The sequence below is a fragment of the Kwoniella pini genome, chromosome 9 (genome assembly GCF_000512605.2).
Source record: "Kwoniella pini CBS 10737 chromosome 9, complete sequence".
Classification (NCBI taxonomy): domain Eukaryota; kingdom Fungi; phylum Basidiomycota; class Tremellomycetes; order Tremellales; family Cryptococcaceae; genus Kwoniella; species Kwoniella pini.
Window position 1 is genome coordinate 1,045,297 of NC_091724.1, and position 24,994 is coordinate 1,070,290.

Genomic DNA, 24,994 nt, shown 5'->3' on the forward strand with positions numbered 1-24,994 from the left:
TAATGCTGGGCTATCTACTCAGTGTTCCTTCCTTTATCCTTCTCAGGGTAAGACGTGTAGTTTGACGTGATCTTCTGACACCACGCGAAGCAAATTGCTCTGGATCGAACCTAGGTGGAGATGGAGCCGATTTCATCGATATGTCGATATGAGTGATTGGCGATTCATCAGGTCAATTCAGTGATGTCTCAAGTGGTCTGCAATACAAGAAGTCAAAGTCATTTTCAAGAGAGGCCTCAGTACCAGATTATTGGACATCTACTTTATCTCCATGAAACGATTTATCTTCGGTTATGACGTATTTCCACACTGGTGGAGGTTCTTTAGCTTGGCATAAATGCCGTTGTGTTCTATTTTCGCCCTTGACCAGACCAGAGATTGTCAAATGTGCTTTATGTATCAAAATCTGTGGAAACAGAGCGGGGGAATAGTGGGGCCTACCTCTACAGAGTTAAAACTAAATTCTGATCAGGTGATCCCTTAAATATTACTGATTTCTGTATTTGGATCTCATGCCTTTCCCAATCGCTTAGGGTCATCGTGTAAGATATTTCTTTGGTCAATATAAAGTCTCATGACATCGGAACCATCGGAACGTCGTTGCGCCATGTAAATACAAGTAACAACGAGGTCTAATGCTTTCTTCCCCCGATTCTGGTTTCTTCATCTGCTTTCATCTCCAATACCGCACATCTTCATCGATTCAGAAAAGATAGTGAAACGCACCGCCATCATGGAGAAGTCTTCAAGATTTAGTGCAGCTCACTCAGATCTCTCCTCTGCAGCTGATGTCCACCGTCCAGAATTCAAGCCTCACGACTCAAGGTTCCATGAACATATTGATACCTCACCTAACTCTCCTGCCCAGCCAGATTTTGAGGAGTTTCGAAATGTCAACAACCCGAAATCAGGATCAGTCGCTGCTCAGGCGGGCTATGACGAGGGTTTAGCATTTGGTACAGAGCGAAGGAAGAGGGTTGAGAGGAAACTCAAACTGAAACTAGATGGAAGGTTTAGCATTCTTGTAATAATCTACAGTTAGTCCGGAATCAGCGTTTTGCTCTCAAGCTGCGAGCTGACTTGACCCTGCTCGTCCATGTTTGCAGTCCTGTGAGCGCTACAGGAACCTGAGCTCATTCGTGCAAATGAACTAATCATCATTCCTCAATCAGAAACTATATCGATCGAAATAATGCAGCTGCTGCTAGGCTTAAAGGCTTTGAGCAGGATCTGAACCTCACTGACACTGAATTTCAAACGCTTCTTTCAATTCTATACGTAGGCTATATCTTGTTTCAAGGTACGCCCTCTTCCTATAGCAGCGAATAGGCATCGAGTATTGATGCTTGCGTATCTTACGCAGTACCTTCAAATATGCTTCTGGTGAGTGAGATGACGTTAATCCCATCGATCTAAGCTAATCGGTCGCCTTTTCAGAACCGTATAGGCAGACCCTCTTTATATCTGCCTGCGGCAATGGTCATAGTGAGTTGCTGGGCGTTGTGAAAGTTTCATTGATGAGAAGGACATCGGCTAACGGTTGACGCGAAGTGGGGAATGATCAGCGTTCTGACCGGTATCACGAAGAATTTTGTTAGTGCGTTGCTGACCAGATTCTTTCTGGGTGTGAGTCGAAGCACGGAATCAATGGCAGCGTGATAGTTCGACTGAAGTCTGTAATTAGATCATCGAGGCAGCCTTCCTTCCTGGCGCACTGTTTATTCTGAGGTAAGTGGTGGAAGGTCAGCAAACAGGAGACCTGTCGCTGAGATTGTTCGTTCTTGCAGTAAATGGTATAGGAAGGACGAGCTTTCGTTGAGGTACACTATATTGTACTGTGGCAATCTGATCTCCAACGCCTTCGGGTCTCTCATCGCTGCGGGAGTATTAGCAAATATGGATGGTAAATTGGGTCATGCAGCGTGGCGATGGTTATTTTACAGTGAGTTGGCTGCTACCGAGATCGATATAGGTTGTGACTGAGGCTGTGCTGTTACAAACGTGATCAGTTGAGGGTGCCCTCACGATGTTCTTTGCACTGGTCGCGATCCCCATGTTGCCCGATTTCCCACACAACACGAAGCGAGGCTTTACGGAAGAAGAAAGGCAAGTCGCGCAACTGAGAATGCTGGAAGATGTCGGCGAACTGGATCAAGATTCTCGAGAGGAGAAGTGGTATACGGGATTTGTGCTAGCCATGAGCGTGAGTCACCTACTTTCTGTTTGCCAGTCTCTGTAGGCTGACACATCGACATGCGATATGTTCTATCAGGACTGGAAGATCTATATCTTGATGTTGAGTTTGACTGCTTGCGTCACTGGGCTGTCGTTCAACATGTAAGCCATTTATGTGCTTTCTGGGGCACAGACACGTAGCTCACCAAGACCACTCTCTAGATACTTCCCCACTTTGGTGAGCTGTGATCTCGGTTCATTCTTATACGAAAAATATATTCCTAATCTGACACACCTGAAATGAACAGACTAAGACCCTTGGATACGGTACCACCGAAACTCTCCTCTTAGCAGCGCCGCCTTGGGTTGTGAGTGCTTTGACTACAACATAAAACCGAAGCTTTGCATCCCATCCATGCTGATACTGTTTCTCAGTTCGCGTGTCTCCTGGCTCTCCTAAATTCATGGCATTCTGATAGGACTCAAGAGAAGTTCTGGCATTCTACTTGGCCGCTGCTGATGGGTATCATGGGATTTATCATATCGATGGGTAGGTAATCGTCTGAACTGGCTACCTGCCACCGCTGCGCTTACGGTTTCCATGAATGGTAGCGACCAAACCAACCAACAAAGCAGCTCGATATGTTGCGCTCTTCTTCCAAGCGGGATCTTACGCGGGCTACATCATTGTGAGTATCTTGTTGAAGCCTTTTAGCGGTGATGGAGTGACAGAGTCACCGTCAGGAAATGAAAGCTAACTCAGAAATTTTGTGTATAGATGTATACTTGGATGAGTAGTTCGTTCCCTCGTCCACCTGCGAAGCGTGCGGTAGCGCTCGCATTCATGGTGAGTTCAACTCATGTCTCGCATCGGCGCCGCAGATCACATCGTTTATGTGCCATTCTCACAAAGAACGCCCTCTCTCAAACTGGTAATATCGCTGGAAGTGTGAGTCCGCTCGTCTGCTTTTTCCACTATTTGTGGGTATACGATACTGATGTTTCGATGTGCAGTACGTATGGCCAGCCAAATATGGACCGTAAGTATATTGTCCATGCCAACAGCGTTCACCTCACGCAGCTAATCCTAGAGACAACTAGCACTTATGTCAAGTCATATGGAGTGGTATTAGCTATGTTCGTAACGACGATCTTGGTGAGTTGGCGCATGATCCACTCGATGTCAGGATCCGGAGCTGAGGTTAAATGAGGGGTAGCTTAATTTATGGTTCCGATCAATATTGGTAGCGGCCAATCGGAGATTAGCTGAAGGTGAACGCGCATTTGGCGAACACAACGACACGGTTGAGCAAGCTGCTAAATTAGAAAGTACGACCGTTCGAGATGCTAAGCAGATGCAGAAAGGATTCCGATTCTTGATCTAGTCTACTGCCGTTAAAGTACTCAAATCAAAGTTGACGGAGACTGAAGATGGACGAAGTGATTGTGTTCTCATCGCGTCGCGAATGTGGAGGTCTAAACGTGTCAGAGCGAGTCAAGTTGAATGTAGCCATTTGAAGGTATCTGGAATAAGTATCGACTACGGTATTTGAGTGTTTGAATGTTTATCTGTAACGATCAAAGGAATGTATTATTATGGGTAATTTACCAGATCCGGCTCGGTCTAATTTCTTGGTGGTCGTTGAATAGGTAGTGAAGGGACGATCAATGCGAGAGGCACGTTCCTAACGTTCCTACCGATATCTAGCTATCATGTGTGAACCCTGTGAGCAAGCCGAGTGTATCCGTGTGGGCGTGTGCTTGAATATACAAGCTACTGCACTAAGAGACTTGACATTATTTCACCCGGGTGACCAATGATCGGAGGATTTAATTGCTTTCATCCCCTCATCATATGCTTTGTCCTATCCTTCCTTTAGGCTTCACCTTTCAATCACTAATCATTACTCATTTCTCGTGAATGCTGAGGTTGGAATATGAGTGAAGGGGTATCGATTGATTGCAGTCTGAAAGGAATACGATTGCGATGTGAAAGGGCACTTCGCCTTCGTACATATAAATGTATTGATGAAGTATTCCATTCGTACCGCCTTCTCATTCAAAACTTTGACTAGCACAAAAGATCGGGGTGTCAAGACACAAAATACACATAGATAATTATTGCACCGTTGTCACCCTCACGCGCTGAGACCACAGCTACAACACACGAAATGTCCAGCTCTCGACCCACTACTCCTTCCACTCCCACACGGCCCCCTAAATCGGAAAGACGTTTAACATTTGAATCCATCGCTTCGTTGCCATTGCCTATGGAAGCCTCCGCACCACCTCCTTTGCCGTCTTCTCCAGCTTCAGCTTCAGCTTCAGAGGCTAGTCGGGATCCTGTCACACCCAAAACACCTACCGCACCATCCAGGCCAGATTTGGCAAATCGCAAATCCATTTCATCTATCAAACGAAAACCCGTTCCATCTACCCCTGATGACCAATCCTTTGAGCTGCAAGCCGCTATCGGTAGTCGAGCCAGTCATACCATCGACAGTCAAAACTCTTTAGCTGATCCTAGAAATTACGAGAACCAACCTCCAAGATATATCATGCCTGTTGATCTGCCTCCCGCCGCTAGAGCTCACCAACAGCCAGAAGCCCGGCTACCACCCGGCGTTGTCGACTTCACAGCTTCGCGACCACCTTCCTACGCCAATGATCACTCCTATCATTTGCACAGCATCGGCCCAGGACCTGTTAGACCCGACGAGTTGTACTCAACTCCCACGGCTGGACATGTTGCGACTGGATCCTCGTACACTTTGCCTTCTTCTGACGAATTACCTTGCTATGCTGAAAAGACTCAAACAGAACCCAAGACTTTGGCTAGAGCTTTATGGAAATGGGGATGGTGTTGCCCTTTATTGTGGTTTATCGGAATGTGCATGTGAGTTACTTAAACTTCTCATACTTCTTAATACCTAGCATATCCAATCAGAGGAGTAAGCTGACAGGCGACATCTTTCAGTATTTGGATTCCGCTGAAGCCTGTAGAGGAGGAAGCCGATCCTGAAAAGGCACAAAAGCTGGATGAGATGATCATTATCTTGCGAGAGGTGAGTGAACTTAGCAAGCTTCTGAAAAGCTGTAATGAAACTAACTTGAACGGCATTTTTCCATTGCAGGCCGAACTCAAATATGCCAAACGTTGTGCTTATTCGTTTTCGGGCTTCTTGCTTCTGATCGCTATCATAGTGACCATAGCTGTGGTTCTCAGTAAATTACTATAATCGATGTCAGTAATGTATAATTCGTGAAGGTTACTTCTCTTCTCAGACTGGATTGGATAGATTCCGATGGTCTGAAGCTGATAAGATGTTTGGCATGATATGCATTTTCTTATGCTGCTATGGTATGCTTGACTCAATGCAAATATAACTGGATTAATGAGTAACATGCGGATCTAAGAGATCTTCTACAAACCCAGACCCATAGTAATCATATCTAGGCATAATTTAGAATTGAGCGTGATAGCCATTGACAGGAGGTTGATCGAGAGTCTTTCCATCGACTTTAGCTCCTTCGGATGGCACAACCACACCGACAAACCCTGTAACGAAAAGTCAGAATTGAATGACATTACGGATTGGAGTCGAGAAGCGACTTACTAGCCCATTCATCGGTGTTGTTGTTCCAAGCGTGAACATTGGCAGCCTGGACAACGGTGTCACCAACTTTGACTATTCGTGTTTGTCCATCAGGCAAAACAAGCTCGAGTTCACCGTGAGTGATGACCAAATAATCTGTCAAATACAGGCTGATTTAGCATGAGGTCACATTTATAGCTCGATAACGCTGTTCAGTAAAGTCCACTTACCGAAAGTATTGGTGTAGTGTTGAGCGCCCTTATAACGAGGAGGAAGATCTAAATGATGCAACACTCCTTAGTGCACATTCGAACAGGACTTTGCTGGATTGAAATCACTTACCGACCCATCTTAAGGAAGTTTGATCATCATGACTGATTCGATTAGGCTTGTATTCTGACCATTTTACAGCTTGATCAGGTTTTCCGACTAAGTCAGGTTGCACATAACCGACGAAGGCTCTGAGGTCTTCATTTTCGTTGGCAAAAGGAGTGGTATCGTCAAGAATGATACCTGCACCTTTGGAGTCGGTAGCGGTCAACACACGTCGAGGAGCTGGGAGGGGTTGGGCTGGCATTGTAGTTGTTTTGGGAATATCAAGTAGAGAGACAAGTGATCGTGTTTGAGGTTAAGTATGAACAGAACTCCAATCTTTCATGGTCATCGATTGCCTTATATACATTTTTCTGCAGCGCAGAGAGCCCATGTTTGTTTACACCCATTGTGGAATATCGAAAGTCTTCAAGGTGATTTGCGTGATCAGATGTTTTGTTTACATCAGCTCCTCCACAAAATGACATCAAATAGATCTATAAGGATGGCGGTGTACGCCGAAAAAAGTGGAGTAAGCATGAAATTGACAAAGCTGAAATAAACTGCTTAATAAGCTTGACTTGACCTCCACTTTTGTTTTTCCGCATCCTGCCGTGCAGTCATATCCTAAAAAACGAGCGCCGCATCCGACTGTTGCACCAGGGCGTCGAGCAGAGTCTCAAATCTCTGACTACTGTATGGACGTTGAAGTTGCACGGACGAAAGGCGGAAGACTTTTATGTTTCATCAGCGACGATTGCCTACAGCAATTTAATGATGATCAACGGAACATCGATACTCGGTGTTGCAGGGGCTATCGTCCTTTGTATCGCTGAAATCAAGCAATCCCTTCATGCCTGCATAGAGCTTAGCAGTGGCGTAGATAAATCTGTTAGATCGTGAGGCTACCTGAATGCATGCTATGATAGATCCCAAGACTTCATTGACTTTTAGATTACTATCTACACTAGGTAAGGTGTAATAGAGAAAATATATACGATAAGCAAAAGCAGCGTCACTGCCGAAAATAAAAAACTTCGATTGCCGAGAACCGAAAATGGGTAAACATCATGCAACTCAGGGATCCAGTAAAAGATCCAGATCTCATAGAGATCCATACTACTCATCCTCGCGACATGCAGTGAAACCTAGACAAGGTTGCAACCCCTTGTTTTGTTGTAAATGCTCTTTTGGCGGTAAATCTGTACAATCCTTCCTATTAATCCTCTTACCATTTTGCATTGCCATCGTTTGTTTCTTAGCTGGGTTTTACTTAATTCCCGTTTGGGCTTATAACGATGGGTACCAAGGCAAGATTAGAATCGCAGCTCAAGGCTACGGGGTGAATGGGCAAGACTCTGGGTAAGACACACCGTTTTTAGTTGCCTTGACATTCCAGTCTGTCATAGACACATGTGCTTATAAATTTGCCCATCAGCATTCGCCAATTTCTCTATACGACCTCTTCCTGGCCAGCCCCTGTCAACGGTCTGCCACTGCTGTTACTCTTCCATTTGATCCTTTCTATTCTTCTGATCGCCTATCTCCTCTTCGTCATATCCTTATGCGTCTATGCATCGCGTCGACGAAGCAGGGCAGAACTCCGTTCCCAAGCGTGGTCAAGAGTTATCACAGAGCCGAAGTGGTGGGAAAGAATCATTAGCGTTCTGTTGATCTTACTAGTGGGGACCGTCTTGATATTAGACAATATAGTATGGGGGATAGGCAGAAGCAAGGGTCAAGCATTCAATCCTGACGTCTTAGGTTATTTGTGAGTATATCGATTCCGCATTATCTCCCCATCTCGTGGCAGAGAGTGATTTACATCTTTACAGTCGGACTGAGCCATCTGTTACTTCTGTAGTGTAAATATCGTTGCGCTCTTCCTCTGGGTGTTCTGGGTGATCGTACAATGCGCTTCCACCCATGAGATCCAGGAGTATTATGTATCAGGCGGCAAAAGGGTACGATCAACAAGATCTTGCTGTTGATGGGTTGCAAGTATATCAGCACATATCAATTGGGGAGGTAAATCGATCATGTATGCTTAGCGTCACGGTTCAGCCCAGATGTCCCTCACGAGGCGAATATCTGGGAAGCGCTCGAGTTCGTAATGGAGGGTGACGGTGATTTGTTAGTAACAGTGTATAGCAGTGTCGTAACAGAAAGTATCGAGAGATGCATGAAAAACATACCGCGATATCCATGCTCGCCAATGATGCCCCTCGCTCCGCTGACTATGAAGCGTATTCTGGAAAGAAAGCGAAACGATTGATTCAGCGGACGTCAGAGGAAGGGATGATAGGAACGGGGAAGTACTATATTATTTCGTTTGTTATTTTGAGAGCGACCGGTTTCATAGTGAGGACTGTTTGGTATTCAATTCTCTGAGTATTCTCGTGACCAAAGCAGAGGTGGTATATGGTTGATCGGGGTATAGCTGAACGATGAAACGTGAACGAAGGGACGACGACGAGATAGACAGAGATGCTTGGGGTGTAGATAGTCTGCTCGGCAGACTACACCTAGTCCTCTTTATCCTGGGCGAACTTATGTTTGCCCATCCTTTCGTATTCTGTTACACCTCGTCCTGAACCTGTGACTCCGACTACAATGAAGATGACATCAGCAGCTGTCGGGAGGCCATAAAACGAAGGAGTTAACCATACCTCGACCTAGTTCGCGAAATCAATGTCAGTCATGCATGATCGAGCAGACAGAAACGAAGTGGTGACTTACCAAACGGATTATCAGGAGTTCTAAAAGCAGACTTGCCTTCCAAACTATCGAAATAATTCACTTTAGCACACTGCGGCCTTTCTATTTTATATCACTTACCCAGAAATATGTATTCCTTTTTTTGATGCTTTCTTTCCAAATTTCTCCCAGGCATTCTTCTTATCTTTGATCTCATCCGCCTTTGCTTTTTGACTTTCCATCCACTTCTCTCCCTTCTTCTTCTTTTTCTCCTTCTCCTTCTCTGTCAAGTCATCTTGCTTTCGTTTGATAGGTTCAACGGGTTTAGGTACAGGTGCATTCGGATCATGAGGTCTTAAGCTAGAAAGAGGTACGTTGGTTGATGTCGTATAACCTTTGAATGTTATTGTGTATTGCGGGGAATCTGATGAGCCTACCACTGCATTGATTTTCGCTGGGTACCTGAGTGGTCACAGAGTATCAGCTGTCATAATCAATTCCAGATGATCGAGCCTGTTCACTTACCACTTTCCATCCTTATATTTTGCCATACAATCCATTCCAGCCTTATAATGTTCCCCTTTATCCTTAGTTTTACCCTTATCTACTTTGACCGCATCTTTCGACGTTTGTGCAGCTGATGTCGAGGAGGCGGCAGGATGGCCCATGGCTTGTTGTGTTAGATCTATCAACTCCACTAACTCGGTTTTGAGAGTCTTGAGACCTTCATTGTTGGGATCTGACTCCAATTGAAGGTTCACATAAGCTAGTTGATCTTTGTATGTCGATAATTCTGCTTCCATACTGTATCTGAAGGCGACTTGATGTTGAGGCAACAGTAACGGATAATCTAGATGACAAAGGCTTCTGAAGTGTTATCTGTTTTCGAAAGAATGAGATGGAAATACGGGTTGATCTGGCATGTGCGTCAATGAGCAGAATAGGGTGGCAATATGGTTACGTAATCTGTTTCCTCAACGTTGAGATCATCCAATGCATGTCCTTTTCGTTTCATTCATCTGCGTTATGTATATAGTATAAAATATCATGAGTAATTGTATAGATGCCAGTGTGTATGTAATGTCCGTTTCTCGATGCTATCTCCTTTGTGTAAAAGCTACCAGCGCTCTACCACCCATGACCCTGGTTCCTCCTATCTTGCCCCTGCAGACCGCTAGAATAGTTACCACTACCTTGATCTTGGCTTTGGTTGCTGTAAGATCTTTGAGGGAGAGGCCGATTGTTACCTTGAGCGGTATATCCTCGTTCAGCTTCCCCTTGATCCCATCTGGTACCATATCGTCCGATATCATCACCCTCTCCCGATTGTTCGGACGCTGTTCGTCTCATCGTCGGTGGGGTATAGCCGACTGGTGGTTGAGTGAAAGCACTTGGTGGATATGGAACATTGTTACTGGGCGATGAGTATGGTGGCGCATCGTATGAGGGCTGCTGTTGTTGATGTTCCAATAAAGGCGAACTAGCGACAATGTCTGTTTCACTTAAATTGCCTCGAGAATGACTCAAGGGGTAAGGTCGGCTATATTTCCTTTGTGGTGGGAACGCTTGTTGATGCCTGAAATCATCGGAGCGATCTCGCTGTTGAGCTAAAAGATGGTCTGTTGATGGGTTATCCAGCGGTAAATTTACGGTCGAGTCCATATTAGGTAATGGGTATTGGTCGTATGCCTCTGTATTGAATCCAGGTGATGGGGCAACGGAAGACAATTCGCTTTTTCCTCCACCGAATCCACCGAGCATTTCCGTGGAAGCGATGGATCGAGCATCCCAATCCGCTTGATGAGCCGAGTCTGCAGGTCCATCTCTGTTTGGATCGTATTCGAGATTTTCCTAAGATGTAGTCTGTCAGTTCTACACTCGCAAGTGATCGTCAAACAACCTACCTCGCGAACAGCTTTGATCGCAACACCATCTTGCTGGTGTTTTCCGGCGAACCAGGGGTAAGCGCTAAGCACCTCTCTAGCAAGTTGCTCTTGACTCTTGTGGACCATGACCGTAAACAATTTATCATGTTGCAAAGCTGGGTGAAGGAATCGTTTCTCCATCTCAGAGTGTCTTGTTCGCTTTTCGGAATAAGCAAACATCCTTTCTTGCTCGAGCTCTTCAGATGAGGGTTCGTAGTATCGGAATTTACCCTCCACTGTGCGAGCAACCCATATTTTGAAACCAATAACGGCAAGGATGGGCGGGGCGGCGGCGATACAATCAAGCCATCTTGAGCGAATGAGACCGGTAGCTGTGAGGATCAAGAGGAATCAGCCGAAAGACAAAGTATAGAGCGCAACAGGAACAACGCACTCAAAACCATAAGAAGTTGCATTAGGACACAACATGCCAAGAGTCGATTGACGTAGACATTCCACATGCGACCACCACTTTCTGCTCGGGAGATGTAGACATATAGGAGTTGGTATTTGTACTGCAATACAGTTAGCACAAGCGATACCAAGGCATACAAGTAGCGGACTCACCACGACGGAGGAGAACCAGAAAACGAAAGTAGCACCGATAGCCACTAAAGGAGCGAGAGGTGCATAAATCATTCCGACTGCACATACGAACAACAAGTTGACAACAACTGGACGGAACAAATTTCATCAGTGTCAACGCACGTAAGGGTTCTGGATAGACACCGCTTACCGATGGCGTATTCGAAATAACCAGGTTTGGTCAATTCCCTGATGTCTCTGGGCGTATGAGAGAACATGAACCTCCTGAGAGAAACGAGAGCGAGCTTTATAAGTTGAATCAATTCGAAAATGACCAAGAAACCACGAAGAGGCAACCAAGTGAGCCAATCTGCAGCAGCGAATCATGAGTACTTTTCATTCGCTCAATTGACTCGACAGATTCCAAAGTAGACTCACACGTAGATTGTTGGACGTAGGTCCCTTGAATCTTATCAGGTATGTCCTCAAAACTTTTGAATATGGTTCCGACACTTTGGTGTTTACCGATTTGCACGATGACGGTTGCCACGGCAGTGTAGACCACGCTTAGTAACGAGTAGATGACCAAGTTACAAATGATCATGAAGAAGAAGTACCGAGCTGTGACGGCACGGTCTAATCTGGAACGCGTTGTAGCACCTGAAAGTTTTTCGTCAAGTCAGATCTTTCAATCACGTGTGGTATAATGAGACCAGCTTACCTTGATATTTGCTGATTCGTCGCATGATAAAAGGAAGGAAGTAGCCGAAACCTGCTGATATGATGGACGGCAAAATACCGGATACCAAGGAGAACTAGTGGGTACCAGAGATCAATACAGTAATGGTGGATCAAATGTGTCAAAACTCACAGTCCAATTTCCCCACTGACCGCCATTCTTCCACTTATCGAGGAAACCGACCCAGAGGGTTAAAGCACTCAAATTTGCAAGCAAGGAGACGACGAGCAGCTGCAGATATAACCATGACGTGAGCGTTTAGTTCTCTGGTGAAAGCTGCGACACTTACGGGAACAGTGTAGAAGAAACAGATTGTGCCAATGAAGATGAAACCGAATGTCCTTCTAGATCCGACTTCAGCAGAATCTTTCGAAATATTCTCCCAGACTATATCTTGAGGCATCGGAGCGAGTTGAAGTTGAGCACCATATAGCTCCTTCAATTTTCCTCGATGAGTACGAGCAATTCTATGAGCTTCGGCAATGGTTTTGAAGGTAACGAAGCCTGTCAAACGCGCACTAATTACAATTATGCTCGTGGGTAATAATGATGAGTTGTAGCAGCTTACCATAATTTTCTCCCTCAATCCTGCTCACATTCTGGTTGCCCTTCTTTCTGGCATGACGTTCTTTTCTCAAAAGGGAATCAATGGCGGCTCGTTTCGCGTCAATTTTGTCTCGTAAGAACTTGATTTCTTTAGCATGATAATCGATAGCGTCCTGAAAAGATTGGGTCAGTTGACCATTGCGCGCAATGAGGAAAGAAGGTTGCTGCAAGCCTACCTTCTTCATACCCCCGCACATGCCCAAGAATCCACCTTTCCTGATCATCGGTCTTTTCGTTCCCATTTTCCCGTCCTTGAGGTATTTCACCAAGTGGCCTTCCAGCTCAGCTACAGCCTTGTTATGGTCTTCCACCATCTCCGGAAAATCCTCTAGACGTCTTCCGATTGAGGTACAGTCTATCTCGGGGCCTAGATACAGTATGTATCATTCGACTGCGAGATGATCCGGTGCGAAATGCCACGAGCTTACCTATCTTGATTCCATCAACTTTCAGTAGACCCATCAATGCTACCAGACCCTCATCACTTCGATAGTCCTTTCTGACTTGGGTGACCTAGAACCTCTGGCTCAGCGAATCGTCCGAAAAAGAACAGACACGAGAAGCGAAATAAACTCACCATCAAGGTTCTGGAGTAGATCTTAGTTTGATAGGCTGGGGATCTGAACCATCTCAATCGCAATTGGATCTGCGTTCACTCAGTCAGCTCATTGCCTCTACCTGTGCATGACAGCAAAAGCTCACCATAGCGTGCCAATTTCGCCATACTAAGATCAATGTCAGCCATGGTAAATTCGGTATTGTTAAACTCAATACTCACTGAAATACATAACAAGAGCATCTATAGCGTTGTCAAGTCAGCTTCATAATTGAAACAAAAACTGGGTAATACTCACTAATCAAATAACTGACAGCCAAAGCAGGCCATACCCAAGCTCCACTGACGTTCTGAATAGTCAATAAACTCAAGGCGTTTCTATTCTTGCTGTCCACGTATTTGAAATTATAGACGATATTCAGAACTAAGAGCGCAAGACCGAGAACGGATATACATGTGAAGATGTTTCTGAGCATTCTCAAGAACCGAAGAAAGGTGGTCGCATCAAGTCCTGGTCACGGTATCAGCGTTGTCTCCGATTGGAGTTGATATATAGAACTTACCGATATTAGCTATCATCTGTTCCTCCTTCAATCGTATAACCGGACTAAACCAAGCGAAAAAACCATTTGATATGGGTGGAGGAGGTGGCTCATAATCAGGATCATCAGCTGGATCTGCAGGTCGGGGAAGTTGGTATTTTATCTATGTAGGTACTGGTTAGCTTGAATCTCTCCACGCCTAGTGCATCAAAAGCCAGAAGACCAAGAGAGTAGATTCCCTCATGCGTCAGGTATTAGTGTGATGAGATTGCACTCACCTTGGGAGCATAGACTTTCTTCTCTCGAGGTCTAAAGAAGCTGAATCCTAATACGGTACCTATAGAGATAGCGGCCATCAAAGCTATTTGCGAGCCCACAGCTTTGACCGAGACAGAGGACAAACTCGAATTGTAAGATGCGACCAAGGAATTGGCTGCATCTTCGACGTCTGACATTTTGACGTTGGAATGATGGGTATCAACCGCCTATTCGTGAAGCTATGTAATGTTGATTTCTCAGTAGCGCAAAAGGGGAAAGAGGTCGTGTAAAGGTGACTGGTCGAAGATGGCTAAATAAGTGATATCTTTCGGTTTTAAGGTCATGTGTTGATGAAAGAAAGTTTGCTGATGGATCTTCTTTAAGCACAAATTTGTTGAGATGTCGAGAGTGAATTATGATGTAACTACCCTCCGTTGTAATGGGAATTGAGAGCTCCAGTCAGGGTAAAAAGATTGTGATGGACTTCGTTTCAGGTCGATCTAACTTTAAAATGTTCTTCTTGTCAGGTTTTTCTTGGGATATGAGTGAGAATGAGAATGATCAAAGCAATATCTATATATCCATTCTATTGAAAGTTGCTCAAATTTCTCATCTGCTCATGATGTAGCTATATAGATGTCATCGGATTCTTTGCTCGTTTTCAAAAGTCGCGTTTTCTCTTCCACACGCAGTTATGAGTCCAGATTTATTGTCTTTCAGGGTATACGAGTAAAATTCAAAACTAGGGGCTGTGCTAAAAAGATCTTCCGTAACCCTTTTTCAACTTGAAACATAGCCCCGTTCAACCTCCACTTAGTCAATGATATTCTGGCAGACAGACATATGACACTCTTTGTCATTTCCCAGACTAACGATGCATATTGCGATATATGATCTATTTATGCTACATTCTATCCGATATGATTGTATCGTTTATATCAACGATACTGAAAAATTGTAAAATCAAGTTCATTGAGGCTCAACACTCCGGGTATTCCTTCTTGAAAGATCGATTCCACCTAATCCTGTCGATGGATGCAATTCAACATCCCCAATATCATGTTCTGCCTCGTCTTCAGGTAGAATAGGCAGATTCTCGTACTCTTCCGCAATCTCGACGTCCATTTCGCTTGGAGATACACTTCTATTTCGTTTACCTTTCCGTCGGGATTTGCGTATTGGTTTACCTTTTGAATTGAGCCCTTTTTAATTCCAATATCAGCTTCATCACCTTGCGACCTCTTTCGTGCAGATGCAAGACTCACTCGCGAGTTCCTATTGACCTCCTACAGCGTTATACTCTCCCCTGACGCTGCCTCTTCTTCTGCTATTACCTCCAAATACACCTAACACTCTACCCAAGAACCCAGGTTCACTGTCGGCTTGAGATTTATTGATGATAGGCAATGTTGACCCGTCGGAATAACGTCGCGAGCCACCTTCCATGAGCGATGAGGCCTCCGATCCAGATCCTTCTCCATCATCATCAGACCCCGAACCATCATCATCGTCGTCATCGAGTTCCGGTTCTAAAGTATGAATCAGTATGCAGCCACTCAGCTTGTTGCGAAAACTACTCACCATCTTGGAACAGGAGATTCATCTCTTCAAGTGGTACACCCCGGGTTTCGGGGTACAAGAAGTACACAAGGACAAACGAAAGGGCGCAGAAAAACGCGTGCATAGGGTATAATCGCCAGCCGATGAGTTCCTGGAAGACAGGAGTGGAAACGCCAACCCAGTAATTCTATGAACCAAAGATCAGCTAAAGCCGTGCTTAACATCGGATGTGGGCGAGATATCTCACGAAAAGCCAATTCTGCATCGCGATAATTAGACAAGTCAGCCAGATCCTGTACAGAATGTGGAGACAGCTCTGCTCACCGTTGCAGTGGAAATTGAGACACCCTTAGCTCTGAAAGGCAAAGGCATGATTTCAGGAGGGTAGAGCCTATGCAAACTGTTAGCAGGGAGAATTCAATCAGATTCACGAAATACGCGTACCAAGGGACAGGACCCCAACTCATACCGAAAGCGGAATTGTAGATCACGACGCATACGACGACTAATCTTTGGATTAGCTGAAAGACCTGGTCCTAGTCAAAGCTACAACTCACCAGCGTTCGGGGTAATCGCTTGATCGATATATATCCACCACCCAATAGCTGTCAAGGCTATAGCCATAGCCACAGCTCCGCTAAGAAGAATCGGCCTTCGACCAGCTCGGTCCATCAGAAACCATCTGATCAGAATTAGTCAACCAACAATCGTTATGGAGAAAGCGCAACTGGGCTTACGGAGGTATAGAACTGGCAATATAAAACATAGCGTTGATGCCCGTCATTAGGATAGCATCTCGACCGATCCAACCGGCCTCTACGCTGGGTTAGCTTGGAAGCAGGTCTTGTCTGTAGTAATGACTCACGTTCGAACACCAAGGCTAGCAATCGGAATTAGCGTTTGTACTCTTTCATGATCAATTGGTCAACTCACGAGCATAGTACGAAATGACTGAAAAGGAGTAGACGTCACAAAGTCAGCGGAGTTCGTGATACGTATCAAGGAGCTTACCATTGATACCATTCTACAATAAGGGATTAGCGATGATCATACATGTATCGCAAGGGCTAGACTCACAAGTTGCGCAAACATTTGACTACTCATCGCAATCAGTACTCGCCCTTTGTATCTTCTCCAAAGGGCCGTATAGCTTCTGTCTCCTGTCGCGCGCTGAGCAAATTGGACTGTCAGCATGCAATCTGGCCAGGAAAACAGATTGACCCCGACTCACATCAAGAAGAACCGCATCTCTGATCTCCCTATACTCCTCTTGTACCGAGGGAGCATCCAGCTCCTTTCCTTGGAAATCAGCTATGACCGCCAGACCCTCTACTTCTTGATCTGTATCGATGAGGTATCTAGGTGATTCTGGTGCAATGAAACTTCCCAAAGCGAGAATAGCCCCTCCTATACATTGAACGAAGAGTGGTATTCGCCATGAAAGGTCGGATTGAAGGTATGAACAAGCGTAATCTAGCCACTTTGGGGATGTCAGTAAAGCACAAATACTCGGTAAGATTCTTTAGATGATATTATACGCACGACTGAAGATGCATAACCAATGATGTTGCCCGTAAATTCTACCGATCCTAGCAAACCTCGCTGAGGAAGGATAAATCGTAAGCTAACATCAGTTTCCTCGGTTTCCTCGGTTTCCTCGACTTCACTCGTATGGTCAACTTACATGACTGGCAGGAGATATTTCAGACTATACACAATGCCACGGTCAGTCAAAATGCCATGTTTGTTTTGATGTATGACACGCAAACAAACAACAGACTCACCTGATAGATCGGTACAACCATACTCAACATACCTACACCAAATCCACTAATGACTCTACCTAAAATCATAGATTTCAAGCCTATACACCAAGTTTGAATTGCTCCTCCAAGAGTAAATACGAAAGCACCAGAACGCAAAGTCATTCTTCGTCCATAATTATCTGCTAGATGAGCCGCTGCTAAGGAAGTGACTAATAAATTCCGTTAAAAAATGTCAGTCGAGCAGGTCTGAGCGTAACGATAAGAGTATAAATGGAGGAAGGGAATACTCACTGAAAGCTCCTATTTCCAAAACAGCTACCATATTACCAACTGTTCCGGCAGTAGGTTGATTGAAGTATGCTTTAAAATAAGGTCCAGTAATGATACCTGACATCACACCTTGATCATATCCAAATAACCATACTCCGATACTAAGAAACACCGACACACTATACAACAACTTATGACCCGTGAGTTTATGGTCAGTCTTACCCCTTACTAGGGGTACAGATGGGTCTGGCATTTTGATGCTGTTTTATATGAACGTGGTTGAGATCATCAAGTGCGCTTTATTGCAGGTACAAGTGATGATGTATCGTTTCTTGTGCTGATTCGGTGGACTGATGGTGAATCCTCTCTTTTCTCCAATTATACAAAGGACTTTCCTTTATCTATCGCAATGTCGATTGATTGACAGATGTAATGCAGAGTATCGATCCACGTGTTCAACGAGGACAGACGGGATATGGTGATATTCAGGTCCAGCGATATAGGTATGAAGTGAAATGAAAAAGCAAACACGAGACATGGATAAGAGTAAAGATACTATCTGTCAATGTTACGTGACGAAATGAACCGGAGATACAGGGGCAACAGGGAAAATCGTTGATATGGCACGCCTTTCGTCCGGAAACCTTTTTTTATATATTTCTTCGTCCGGTCCGCTTTCTCATTCAGATTGGTCACGATACCAAACCTTTGAGATGTCCAATTCTCCGCGTACTACAAGGATACATAAGGAATCTTGTTATCAGTGCTCGCCGTGTAAATTATCCATAGCTTGATACGTTGAATGGCATGCACAAGTCACTGCTTTCAATACCTGCGTATGTGGTGCACCATTCAATTATCCTTAATCAGGGTCAATTAGACTTGTTTGCCCCGGAACAACGTTTTCATCCAAAGTTGCATGATACAAGGATCGTTCACAGATCATACGTGATCAAGGATGGTCAGATCAGGATGCACTCGGTTCTACTGGTCGATCGAATTGTTATCCTGAACGGGGATGTGTTGTAATAAGACCCTCCAGACACTCCAGCCAACCCGACCAAAGCCCTCCCCACCGTGACCTTTACCCCCTGCCCGACGCCTAGCTTCCTTCGTCACGTTTTCATCGAAAATGCCAGTCGCACTTCTCGCATCTATCACGTGGTCTACGATCTCAGGCGTGAACTCCGGATGGCCTTGTACAGTCAATATCTGCGCCACGGGATTTTGGGGTAAGGAAGCAGGATAATATTTTATGAATGAATGCACAGGGTATCTTTGGGTCGAGAGCAAAAGGTGACAAGAGGGAGGTAGACTCGGGACGTGGTCTCGATGCTAAGTAGTATCAAGAACTTAATAAATCTCTCAAGCGGAAGATTGTTAAACTTACCATCTGCTCTACGTACTGTGCAATCGTGTAACGGTCAGTTCGTTGCTTCGATCAAATGGCAGGATCCAGAGAGAACATACCACCCTGTCGTCCCCACCTTGACCGGCCACTTCCTTCTTTTCAGCTTGATCTCCAGTCCAAGTCCACCATTTTTTCCCCTCTTCCGTCAAATCACATCCGTAAACGCCTACTTCCCAGCCATTCTGTCCGCTTACACAATCTCCTCCTAGAGCTAGCGACAATATTTGATGACCAAAACATATTCCAATGAATTTGAGGTGGAGGTATTGCGGCGAAGCTGTAAGACGGCGCATGAAGGATACTAGAGGAGGAATGAAAGGGTTTGTGGAGTCATGAGCAGTATGTTCTAGTTAGACTAATCAGCTTACACGGATAGGAACAGTCGATCGAGGTCATCCATGTACTCACTTGATCCAGTCAGTATTACAGCGTCATAACCATCCTTTGCATTCGGTAATAATCTCTCTTCGGTGGGATATTCTCGTTTATCGACGACATCGTATCCGTCAATTATTAATTCTGTATTCTTCGCTATAATCGGATCTGGATAGGTAGACAGTGATTGTAATAGCCACCGTTTGTATATATCGTAATCTGCATATCGTTTCAGATATTTAGCCGAAATCGCGGATGCATCTCAGGTATGGTCACCCACATGTACCGTCTTCTCGGATCACTGCAGGCACCTATAACATATATTTGATCAGTTTAGCTGTAACTTCAAGAATATCCCGGCAGCTGATGACCTAGCTTACGGGAGTATCATTGATCAGCAAAGCTACTCGAATAGTCCGTTTCGTCATCATATCAATCTACAAGCAAGAGAGCCAATGAACTAGTATAGTACAGGTATTATGTAGGAGCCTAAAAGTTCACAATCCGTTTCAAATATATTATACACAGGTCGCTTCAACCGCAGCAAGAGATAAGGGTATGTCGAATTACGAATATGATCGAGTCAAAATGACATAAAGAGATCAACAAAGCGTCAGATAAAGGTCAATGAGAATATACAGTACATAGATCGTCGCATCTCGCCAGGTTTAATTAAGATTATATCATCGGCTAACACCGATCATCAAATGAGATTAGGAAACACCATATCTTCCGCCCATTTAAGCAATCTATTGCCACCCAACTAACCTTGAATCTCCTCATTCAGTTGGATTCACTATCGAAATGATCCATTCATTTGTATATATCTCCTAGTGCTGGATCAAAGCAAGATGTCGGGAGAGCCAGATAACGCCCTTATACCCCGTACGGGACCCCCTCCGAAGCTAATCACCGGACCGAAAGCAGGTCAAAAGTCTTTATATCATCAACGTGTTCTTGATGTGAGTGTTCTCTTTCATCCCTTCCTGTCTCTTTTAGGAACGGCTCCGACTTGATTGCCCCTCAGATCTATCCAAGTCACATGCTTATCCAACAATTGATTTCTAGGAAGACACATATACCGATGCCTTATCACATATCATCACACGAGATTTCTTTCCTAATTTACCCCATTTACACGCTACAAATGATTATCTCACTGCTTTAACCGAAAACGATCCCGAATTACTTTCCGCTTCAATACGGAAGCTCGCTCACTTAGCTCAAGAGAAGGAGAATGTTCGAGCGACTCCAGTGGGCGGTCGGAGGAGCCTGGATGATATCGACGCTGAGAGAGCACGACGTACCGAATATGCTATGGCTGGAACACCTTATATCTCATTACCTGGTGGAGGAGGTAGACCAACAAGGACTCCCGTAGGAGCTAGAGGATGGGAGACACCGATGACCGCTCGATCTATTAGGAAGCGCTATGAAGACTACGACGAATTAGATGGAGGTGGATTCGAGCCTGAAGCTGGTCCTTCTCGAAATGTAAAAAAACCCCGTCAAAAGACGATCAGGGATGATCTTTCTTTAGACGCTTTTCAAAGGAATTACACTTCAGAGGACAATGCTTCGTTTGTCCAGATTGTCGATGAGGAAAATAGAAAACGAAGAGAGGAAAGATGGGGTTGGGCATTCGAGGCTGAACAAAAAGCCAAACAGAGACGGATTGAGGGGGAAGAAAAGCGGAAGATGATACTTGCCGCTGCGACGAGCGGAAATTGGCGAGTCGATGGAGAAGGAAGACGACTTATAGGAGGACTGGCAGAAGGAGGTAGAGACCGGAACGAAGGTGAAGCTTGGAAGGATGTAAAATTGATAGAAGGGACCAAGGACACCGATAACGATATTGAGGTAGACAAGGCAGAAAATCCAATAGAAGAACGGAGTAGCGCTCTTGTGCCTCATGGATCGGGATCATCCTCTTCAGCGCTCATCAAGGCCGGCGAGCCATCCTCTATGCCTCAAGCAAAATTAACCGAAATTCCCCTTCCATCCAAACATCCTCTTACACAGGCATTGACCGATGCAGGATTACCTGGTACAGCGCTTATATCGACTGAAGATGGTCAAATCGTGCCCCACCGTGAAGGTGCTTCCGGCAGCTATAACGACAGGGGTAGAGGAGATGAGGAAAAGGCTTTGAGGAAAAGGGCAGAAACGGATGTCTTGGGCGAAGAGAATAACAGCATCTCACTGGCTGGTAGTGGCGCGGATCAATGGGGATACAAGGTGAGCTATTTACAGGATCCTAACCTACAACAAGCTGACGATCCCATTCCCAGGCTCGAAATAATCTCATGTTCCCTGCCGACTCAAACAGCGATCCCTATCCCAAACCTCGACCAGCAGATACGCAAGTAGTTATCAATCCGCCAAGTATTTCTCATTCCAATACACGTCTACCAGATGAAGAAGACATTAGACCTAATCGCGGTGAAGGCAGTAGTAGAAGGGGTAGTAGTCCTGCTCGAAGTTGGGTTGACGCTGCGGTGAAAGGTACACCTTGTAAGTAATGGTCAACTTGAGTTATCATGTTATCGATGCTGACGTTTCTTGCACAGACCATCGTGAACCCTCACTGCCAGTTATTAATAATTACCCTTTATTACCTAATGATCCGTCCCCTTCGCCAGAGGAGTTACCATCTCTTTTGACTTGGGGTACTTTGTTGTCCACACCTAGAGCTTTAGATGGCAACAGTGACCCACTGGATTCTACAAAATCATTCAAATTGCCCGAAACGAAAAGACGAGATGAGATAGGTAGGAAACTAGCTGATCAAGCAAGTAAATCAATATCAGAAAGAGCAAGATCATTCACACCTCAACATCGTTCCTCTAACCTATCCTCAACTTTACGCGCAGTAGCAGATAGAACCCAAAGATCAGTAAGAGGTTCAAGAACACCTGGTTTCGGTCAGATGTTACCGCCTTCATCGACGCCTAGACGGCAAGCCGATAATCTTACTCCTGCAGCTAGGAAATTATTAGAAAGAAGTGTAGGTAGATCACCTATGATAAATAGTGGAGGAGGTATGTCAACAGGTGGCAAGAACCGTGGAGCGGTCATGGAGAGTAGATCTGGCTGGGGAGGTAAGGCAGAGAAGCGCATGACTTGGACACCTAGTCCTAGGAAGTAATCGCAACTACGGAGATAATTTATGATGTTTTTTGATGAATCTAACGACCTTTTCTCCTTGTAACCTATACACAATGTAATGTACATGCATAAACAATCGAGACTAAGAACACTGATGTAATCATGATACTAGTTTCACCTTGTAATTTATGAGACACTGGGAGCCTATCAACATACTTACTGTAGCTTATCACAAGAGAAAGACAAAAACTGGATTATATCAATACAAAGCGTGACAATATACAGCTTAGACTCTACCTTCTCGCAATCTGCGATGGCCGATACCCATTCTACCATCTATTCCATTAGCGATTGAACCATCTGGACCGTATCTTGTGAAAGCCGATGAAGCGCCTCCACCTGCTGTTCGTGGATAAGGTGTATCCAGATCGGCTTGAACGTATCCAGCTGCTGAAGATGCTATGGAAATTTCCGGGCGTATTCAGTCCAGTATCTTAAAGAAATCAAAGGCAGGGAACCACTTACATCCGTCATATCTTGCTCTGGGTGTATTACCCATATCTCCCCAAGCCATTGAACCGTTTGCTGAATCAGCTTGAGACGGTGAAGAATAATAAGATTGATTATATGCCGCGTTGCCGGCGTTCCGGTGCGTTGGCGCGATTTGACCGGCTGGAGCTGGCGGGCTGTACTGATCAGGATCGACCCCAGCAGGCAAGAATCCAACGGGAGGTCCAGCAAGCTCTATTGTACAGGTAGCTCGTCAGTGATGTCACAAAGATACAAAGGAAAATCGATGGTAGAGATATCGGTCGACCGAGCACTATTCGAACGCCGCTCTCGGTAGGCCGAGACTTTCTGCGAAAGAAGATCTGGACTTACCTCGACCCTCAAGATACCCATAGTGACCCAATCGACCTTGCTTCATCTTGGCTGAATCGAATGGTCTCATTGCTCCTTCAGTGGCACTGCTAGCTGCACTGGGAGCCGACATGCCCATGGACCCGTGCTGATGCCCGCCCATTACCATACCAGGATTATACCCTTGCTGCGTCGTTCCGTGACTACTACCTTGACTCCACTGGTGAGGGTTATTATACATCATGCTATTTGCCCTACCGATCAGAGCGGGTCGTGCAAGAGGCGAGGTAGGCAACGGGGAGGGCAGAGGGGTTGTGGAGGAGGGGATCAAAGGCGAAATTCGATGAGATTTAGGTAGGTGAGGTGAGAGGGAAGGTGAACGGTGCGACATGGACGGGGGATGACATAGTGAGCGATGTAATTGTGAGTTGGAGTGGGAGTGAGGGTGTGAGGGGGAAAGTGGTGATTGGCCGTGGTTATAGTCACGGCGAGACGGAGAATCGGACAACCGAGTTTGTCGAGTAGGCGAGTTCGCGTTATCCGAGGAAATTCGTCGATAGTGTTGTTTAGGTGAGTGAGGAAAGTTGAATGACATGAGTTGGGGGAATGAGTGCATCAATCAGCGAACGATACCAATGTACTCTTGAGCTGAATGCGAAGGGCAGAGATATTTGTGAAGAGATTGAAGAGCAAATATAGGCAGAATCAAGTCAAGAGAGGGCGACGTTCCTTTGTCAACAGGATTCAGTAAAGTTATGATGATACAATGGAAAGGCAGGGGTCCAATCGGATGCCCCACGGTCGGAACTTAACCACAAGGGGAAGGAAATCGCAAGATCCTGTACTGCCAGGCAGATCTCGGCTAAAAAGGTAGAAGGCGGACACGAAGCAGGAAAACCAACCCATTCTGGAATCCAGCCATACCCCCCAAACCCATGCCCATGTTCATACCCATGCCTCCCATACTTGGAGTAGCCATACCACCCATACCGGACATACCTCCCATCCCCCCCACACTACTCATACCACTCATACCGTTCATACCGTTCATACCGTTCATACCGTTCATACCGTTCACACCGTTCATGCCACTCATTCCCGCACCCATATTTCCATCCATCGCACGCATCGATGGATATGCTTGTCGGCCCCAGCCTCCACTCATCATACCGGCCCCTCCGCCCATCATACCTGCCCCTCCACCCATCATACCTGCCCCGCCACCGCCTAAACCGAATCCGATACCTCCATACTGAGAAGTGGTACCTTGAGGCATAGGTTGTTCGTAGGCCGACATCCCGGTGCGGTAGTAATCTCCAGAGATGGCTTGTAGAGCAGAAGGGTGCAAAGGTGGTGAGGTACCAAACATCTTATTTTCTTCAATCTTCTATTCTACGTATACGAAAGCGCAAATGATAAAGTCAAGGGTTGATAATGGTTTAAAAAAATGATGAAGGTAATTTAAGACACAAGGGGGATATGCAGATATCCGTATACTTTATCATGTATAGCCTCAAGCACAACTTCATCTCGAAACGATAGGCCATCCCCTAAGAGATATGGAAAGAGGAAAAGTCTGAATTATGGAAAGGGGTCAAAAACAAGATGAAAGGGATACCCTTTCAACGAAGGGAAACTCCAAGACCTTCATAAAAGGGTGCAGGCAGACGCAAAGGACCTCAAAGGAATGAACAAACAGGTCGATGAATCTG

The 24,994-nt window shown here is 45.3% G+C and overlaps 10 protein-coding genes across 10 annotated transcripts; 3 read left to right on the plus strand and 7 right to left on the minus strand.

The window, feature by feature from the left end:
- Nucleotides 1-733: 733 nt before the first annotated feature.
- On the plus strand, nucleotides 734-3,560 carry I206_106642 (uncharacterized protein; the record flags this gene model as incomplete). Its single annotated transcript, XM_070203367.1, has 18 exons — nucleotides 734-1,037; nucleotides 1,199-1,300; nucleotides 1,364-1,383; nucleotides 1,438-1,485; nucleotides 1,552-1,626; nucleotides 1,685-1,728; nucleotides 1,788-1,942; nucleotides 2,010-2,203; nucleotides 2,273-2,337; nucleotides 2,398-2,413; nucleotides 2,484-2,543; nucleotides 2,611-2,725; nucleotides 2,788-2,864; nucleotides 2,954-3,022; nucleotides 3,089-3,124; nucleotides 3,190-3,215; nucleotides 3,277-3,331; nucleotides 3,393-3,560. The coding sequence occupies 18 exons, from the start codon at nucleotides 734-736 to the stop codon at nucleotides 3,558-3,560; spliced, it is 1,629 nt and encodes a 542-aa protein (XP_070059468.1).
- A 786-nt stretch (nucleotides 3,561-4,346) lies between these two features.
- On the plus strand, nucleotides 4,347-5,414 carry I206_106643 (uncharacterized protein; the record flags this gene model as incomplete). Its single annotated transcript, XM_019159160.1, has 3 exons — nucleotides 4,347-5,071; nucleotides 5,153-5,240; nucleotides 5,310-5,414. The coding sequence occupies 3 exons, from the start codon at nucleotides 4,347-4,349 to the stop codon at nucleotides 5,412-5,414; spliced, it is 918 nt and encodes a 305-aa protein (XP_019007832.1).
- Nucleotides 5,415-5,639: 225 nt separating this feature from the next.
- Nucleotides 5,640-6,348, minus strand: I206_106644 (uncharacterized protein; the record flags this gene model as incomplete). The annotated part of the gene is made up of 4 exons (XM_070203368.1): nucleotides 5,640-5,734; nucleotides 5,793-5,927; nucleotides 6,002-6,049; nucleotides 6,114-6,348. The coding sequence occupies 4 exons, from the start codon at nucleotides 6,346-6,348 to the stop codon at nucleotides 5,640-5,642; spliced, it is 513 nt and encodes a 170-aa protein (XP_070059469.1).
- Nucleotides 6,349-8,608: 2,260 nt separating this feature from the next.
- Nucleotides 8,609-9,583, minus strand: I206_106645 (uncharacterized protein; the record flags this gene model as incomplete). Its single annotated transcript, XM_070203369.1, has 4 exons — nucleotides 8,609-8,691; nucleotides 8,823-8,866; nucleotides 8,922-9,242; nucleotides 9,306-9,583. 4 exons carry the CDS (start codon nucleotides 9,581-9,583, stop codon nucleotides 8,609-8,611), a joined length of 726 nt encoding a protein of 241 aa, XP_070059470.1.
- A 325-nt stretch (nucleotides 9,584-9,908) lies between these two features.
- On the minus strand, nucleotides 9,909-14,128 carry I206_106646 (uncharacterized protein; the record flags this gene model as incomplete). The annotated part of the gene is made up of 18 exons (XM_070203370.1): nucleotides 9,909-10,631; nucleotides 10,685-11,037; nucleotides 11,100-11,220; nucleotides 11,273-11,379; nucleotides 11,442-11,600; nucleotides 11,669-11,890; nucleotides 11,952-12,045; nucleotides 12,102-12,200; nucleotides 12,259-12,473; nucleotides 12,538-12,688; nucleotides 12,752-12,942; nucleotides 13,004-13,088; nucleotides 13,153-13,221; nucleotides 13,278-13,300; nucleotides 13,354-13,374; nucleotides 13,430-13,642; nucleotides 13,695-13,836; nucleotides 13,952-14,128. 18 exons carry the CDS (start codon nucleotides 14,126-14,128, stop codon nucleotides 9,909-9,911), a joined length of 3,165 nt encoding a protein of 1,054 aa, XP_070059471.1.
- A 772-nt stretch (nucleotides 14,129-14,900) lies between these two features.
- I206_106647 (uncharacterized protein) lies at nucleotides 14,901-17,780 on the minus strand (the record flags this gene model as incomplete). The annotated part of the gene is made up of 17 exons (XM_070203371.1): nucleotides 14,901-15,133; nucleotides 15,215-15,460; nucleotides 15,513-15,678; nucleotides 15,739-15,750; nucleotides 15,816-15,882; nucleotides 15,936-15,996; nucleotides 16,049-16,173; nucleotides 16,229-16,307; nucleotides 16,357-16,371; nucleotides 16,425-16,442; nucleotides 16,503-16,515; nucleotides 16,569-16,661; nucleotides 16,723-16,971; nucleotides 17,034-17,093; nucleotides 17,176-17,199; nucleotides 17,276-17,466; nucleotides 17,549-17,780. The coding sequence occupies 17 exons, from the start codon at nucleotides 17,778-17,780 to the stop codon at nucleotides 14,901-14,903; spliced, it is 1,884 nt and encodes a 627-aa protein (XP_070059472.1).
- Nucleotides 17,781-18,511: 731 nt separating this feature from the next.
- I206_106648 (uncharacterized protein) lies at nucleotides 18,512-19,741 on the minus strand (the record flags this gene model as incomplete). Its single annotated transcript, XM_019159155.1, has 6 exons — nucleotides 18,512-18,862; nucleotides 18,918-18,932; nucleotides 18,998-19,284; nucleotides 19,347-19,532; nucleotides 19,594-19,624; nucleotides 19,694-19,741. 6 exons carry the CDS (start codon nucleotides 19,739-19,741, stop codon nucleotides 18,512-18,514), a joined length of 918 nt encoding a protein of 305 aa, XP_019007827.1.
- Nucleotides 19,742-20,164: 423 nt separating this feature from the next.
- Nucleotides 20,165-22,461, plus strand: I206_106649 (uncharacterized protein; the record flags this gene model as incomplete). Its single annotated transcript, XM_019159154.1, has 4 exons — nucleotides 20,165-20,275; nucleotides 20,382-21,551; nucleotides 21,605-21,827; nucleotides 21,884-22,461. The coding sequence occupies 4 exons, from the start codon at nucleotides 20,165-20,167 to the stop codon at nucleotides 22,459-22,461; spliced, it is 2,082 nt and encodes a 693-aa protein (XP_019007826.1).
- A 246-nt stretch (nucleotides 22,462-22,707) lies between these two features.
- Nucleotides 22,708-23,877, minus strand: I206_106650 (uncharacterized protein; the record flags this gene model as incomplete). The annotated part of the gene is made up of 3 exons (XM_019159153.2): nucleotides 22,708-22,880; nucleotides 22,947-23,165; nucleotides 23,304-23,877. 3 exons carry the CDS (start codon nucleotides 23,875-23,877, stop codon nucleotides 22,708-22,710), a joined length of 966 nt encoding a protein of 321 aa, XP_019007825.2.
- A 267-nt stretch (nucleotides 23,878-24,144) lies between these two features.
- Nucleotides 24,145-24,651, minus strand: I206_106651 (uncharacterized protein; the record flags this gene model as incomplete). Its single annotated transcript, XM_019159152.1, has 1 exon — nucleotides 24,145-24,651. One exon carries the CDS (start codon nucleotides 24,649-24,651, stop codon nucleotides 24,145-24,147), a length of 507 nt encoding a protein of 168 aa, XP_019007824.1.
- Nucleotides 24,652-24,994: the final 343 nt, after the last annotated feature.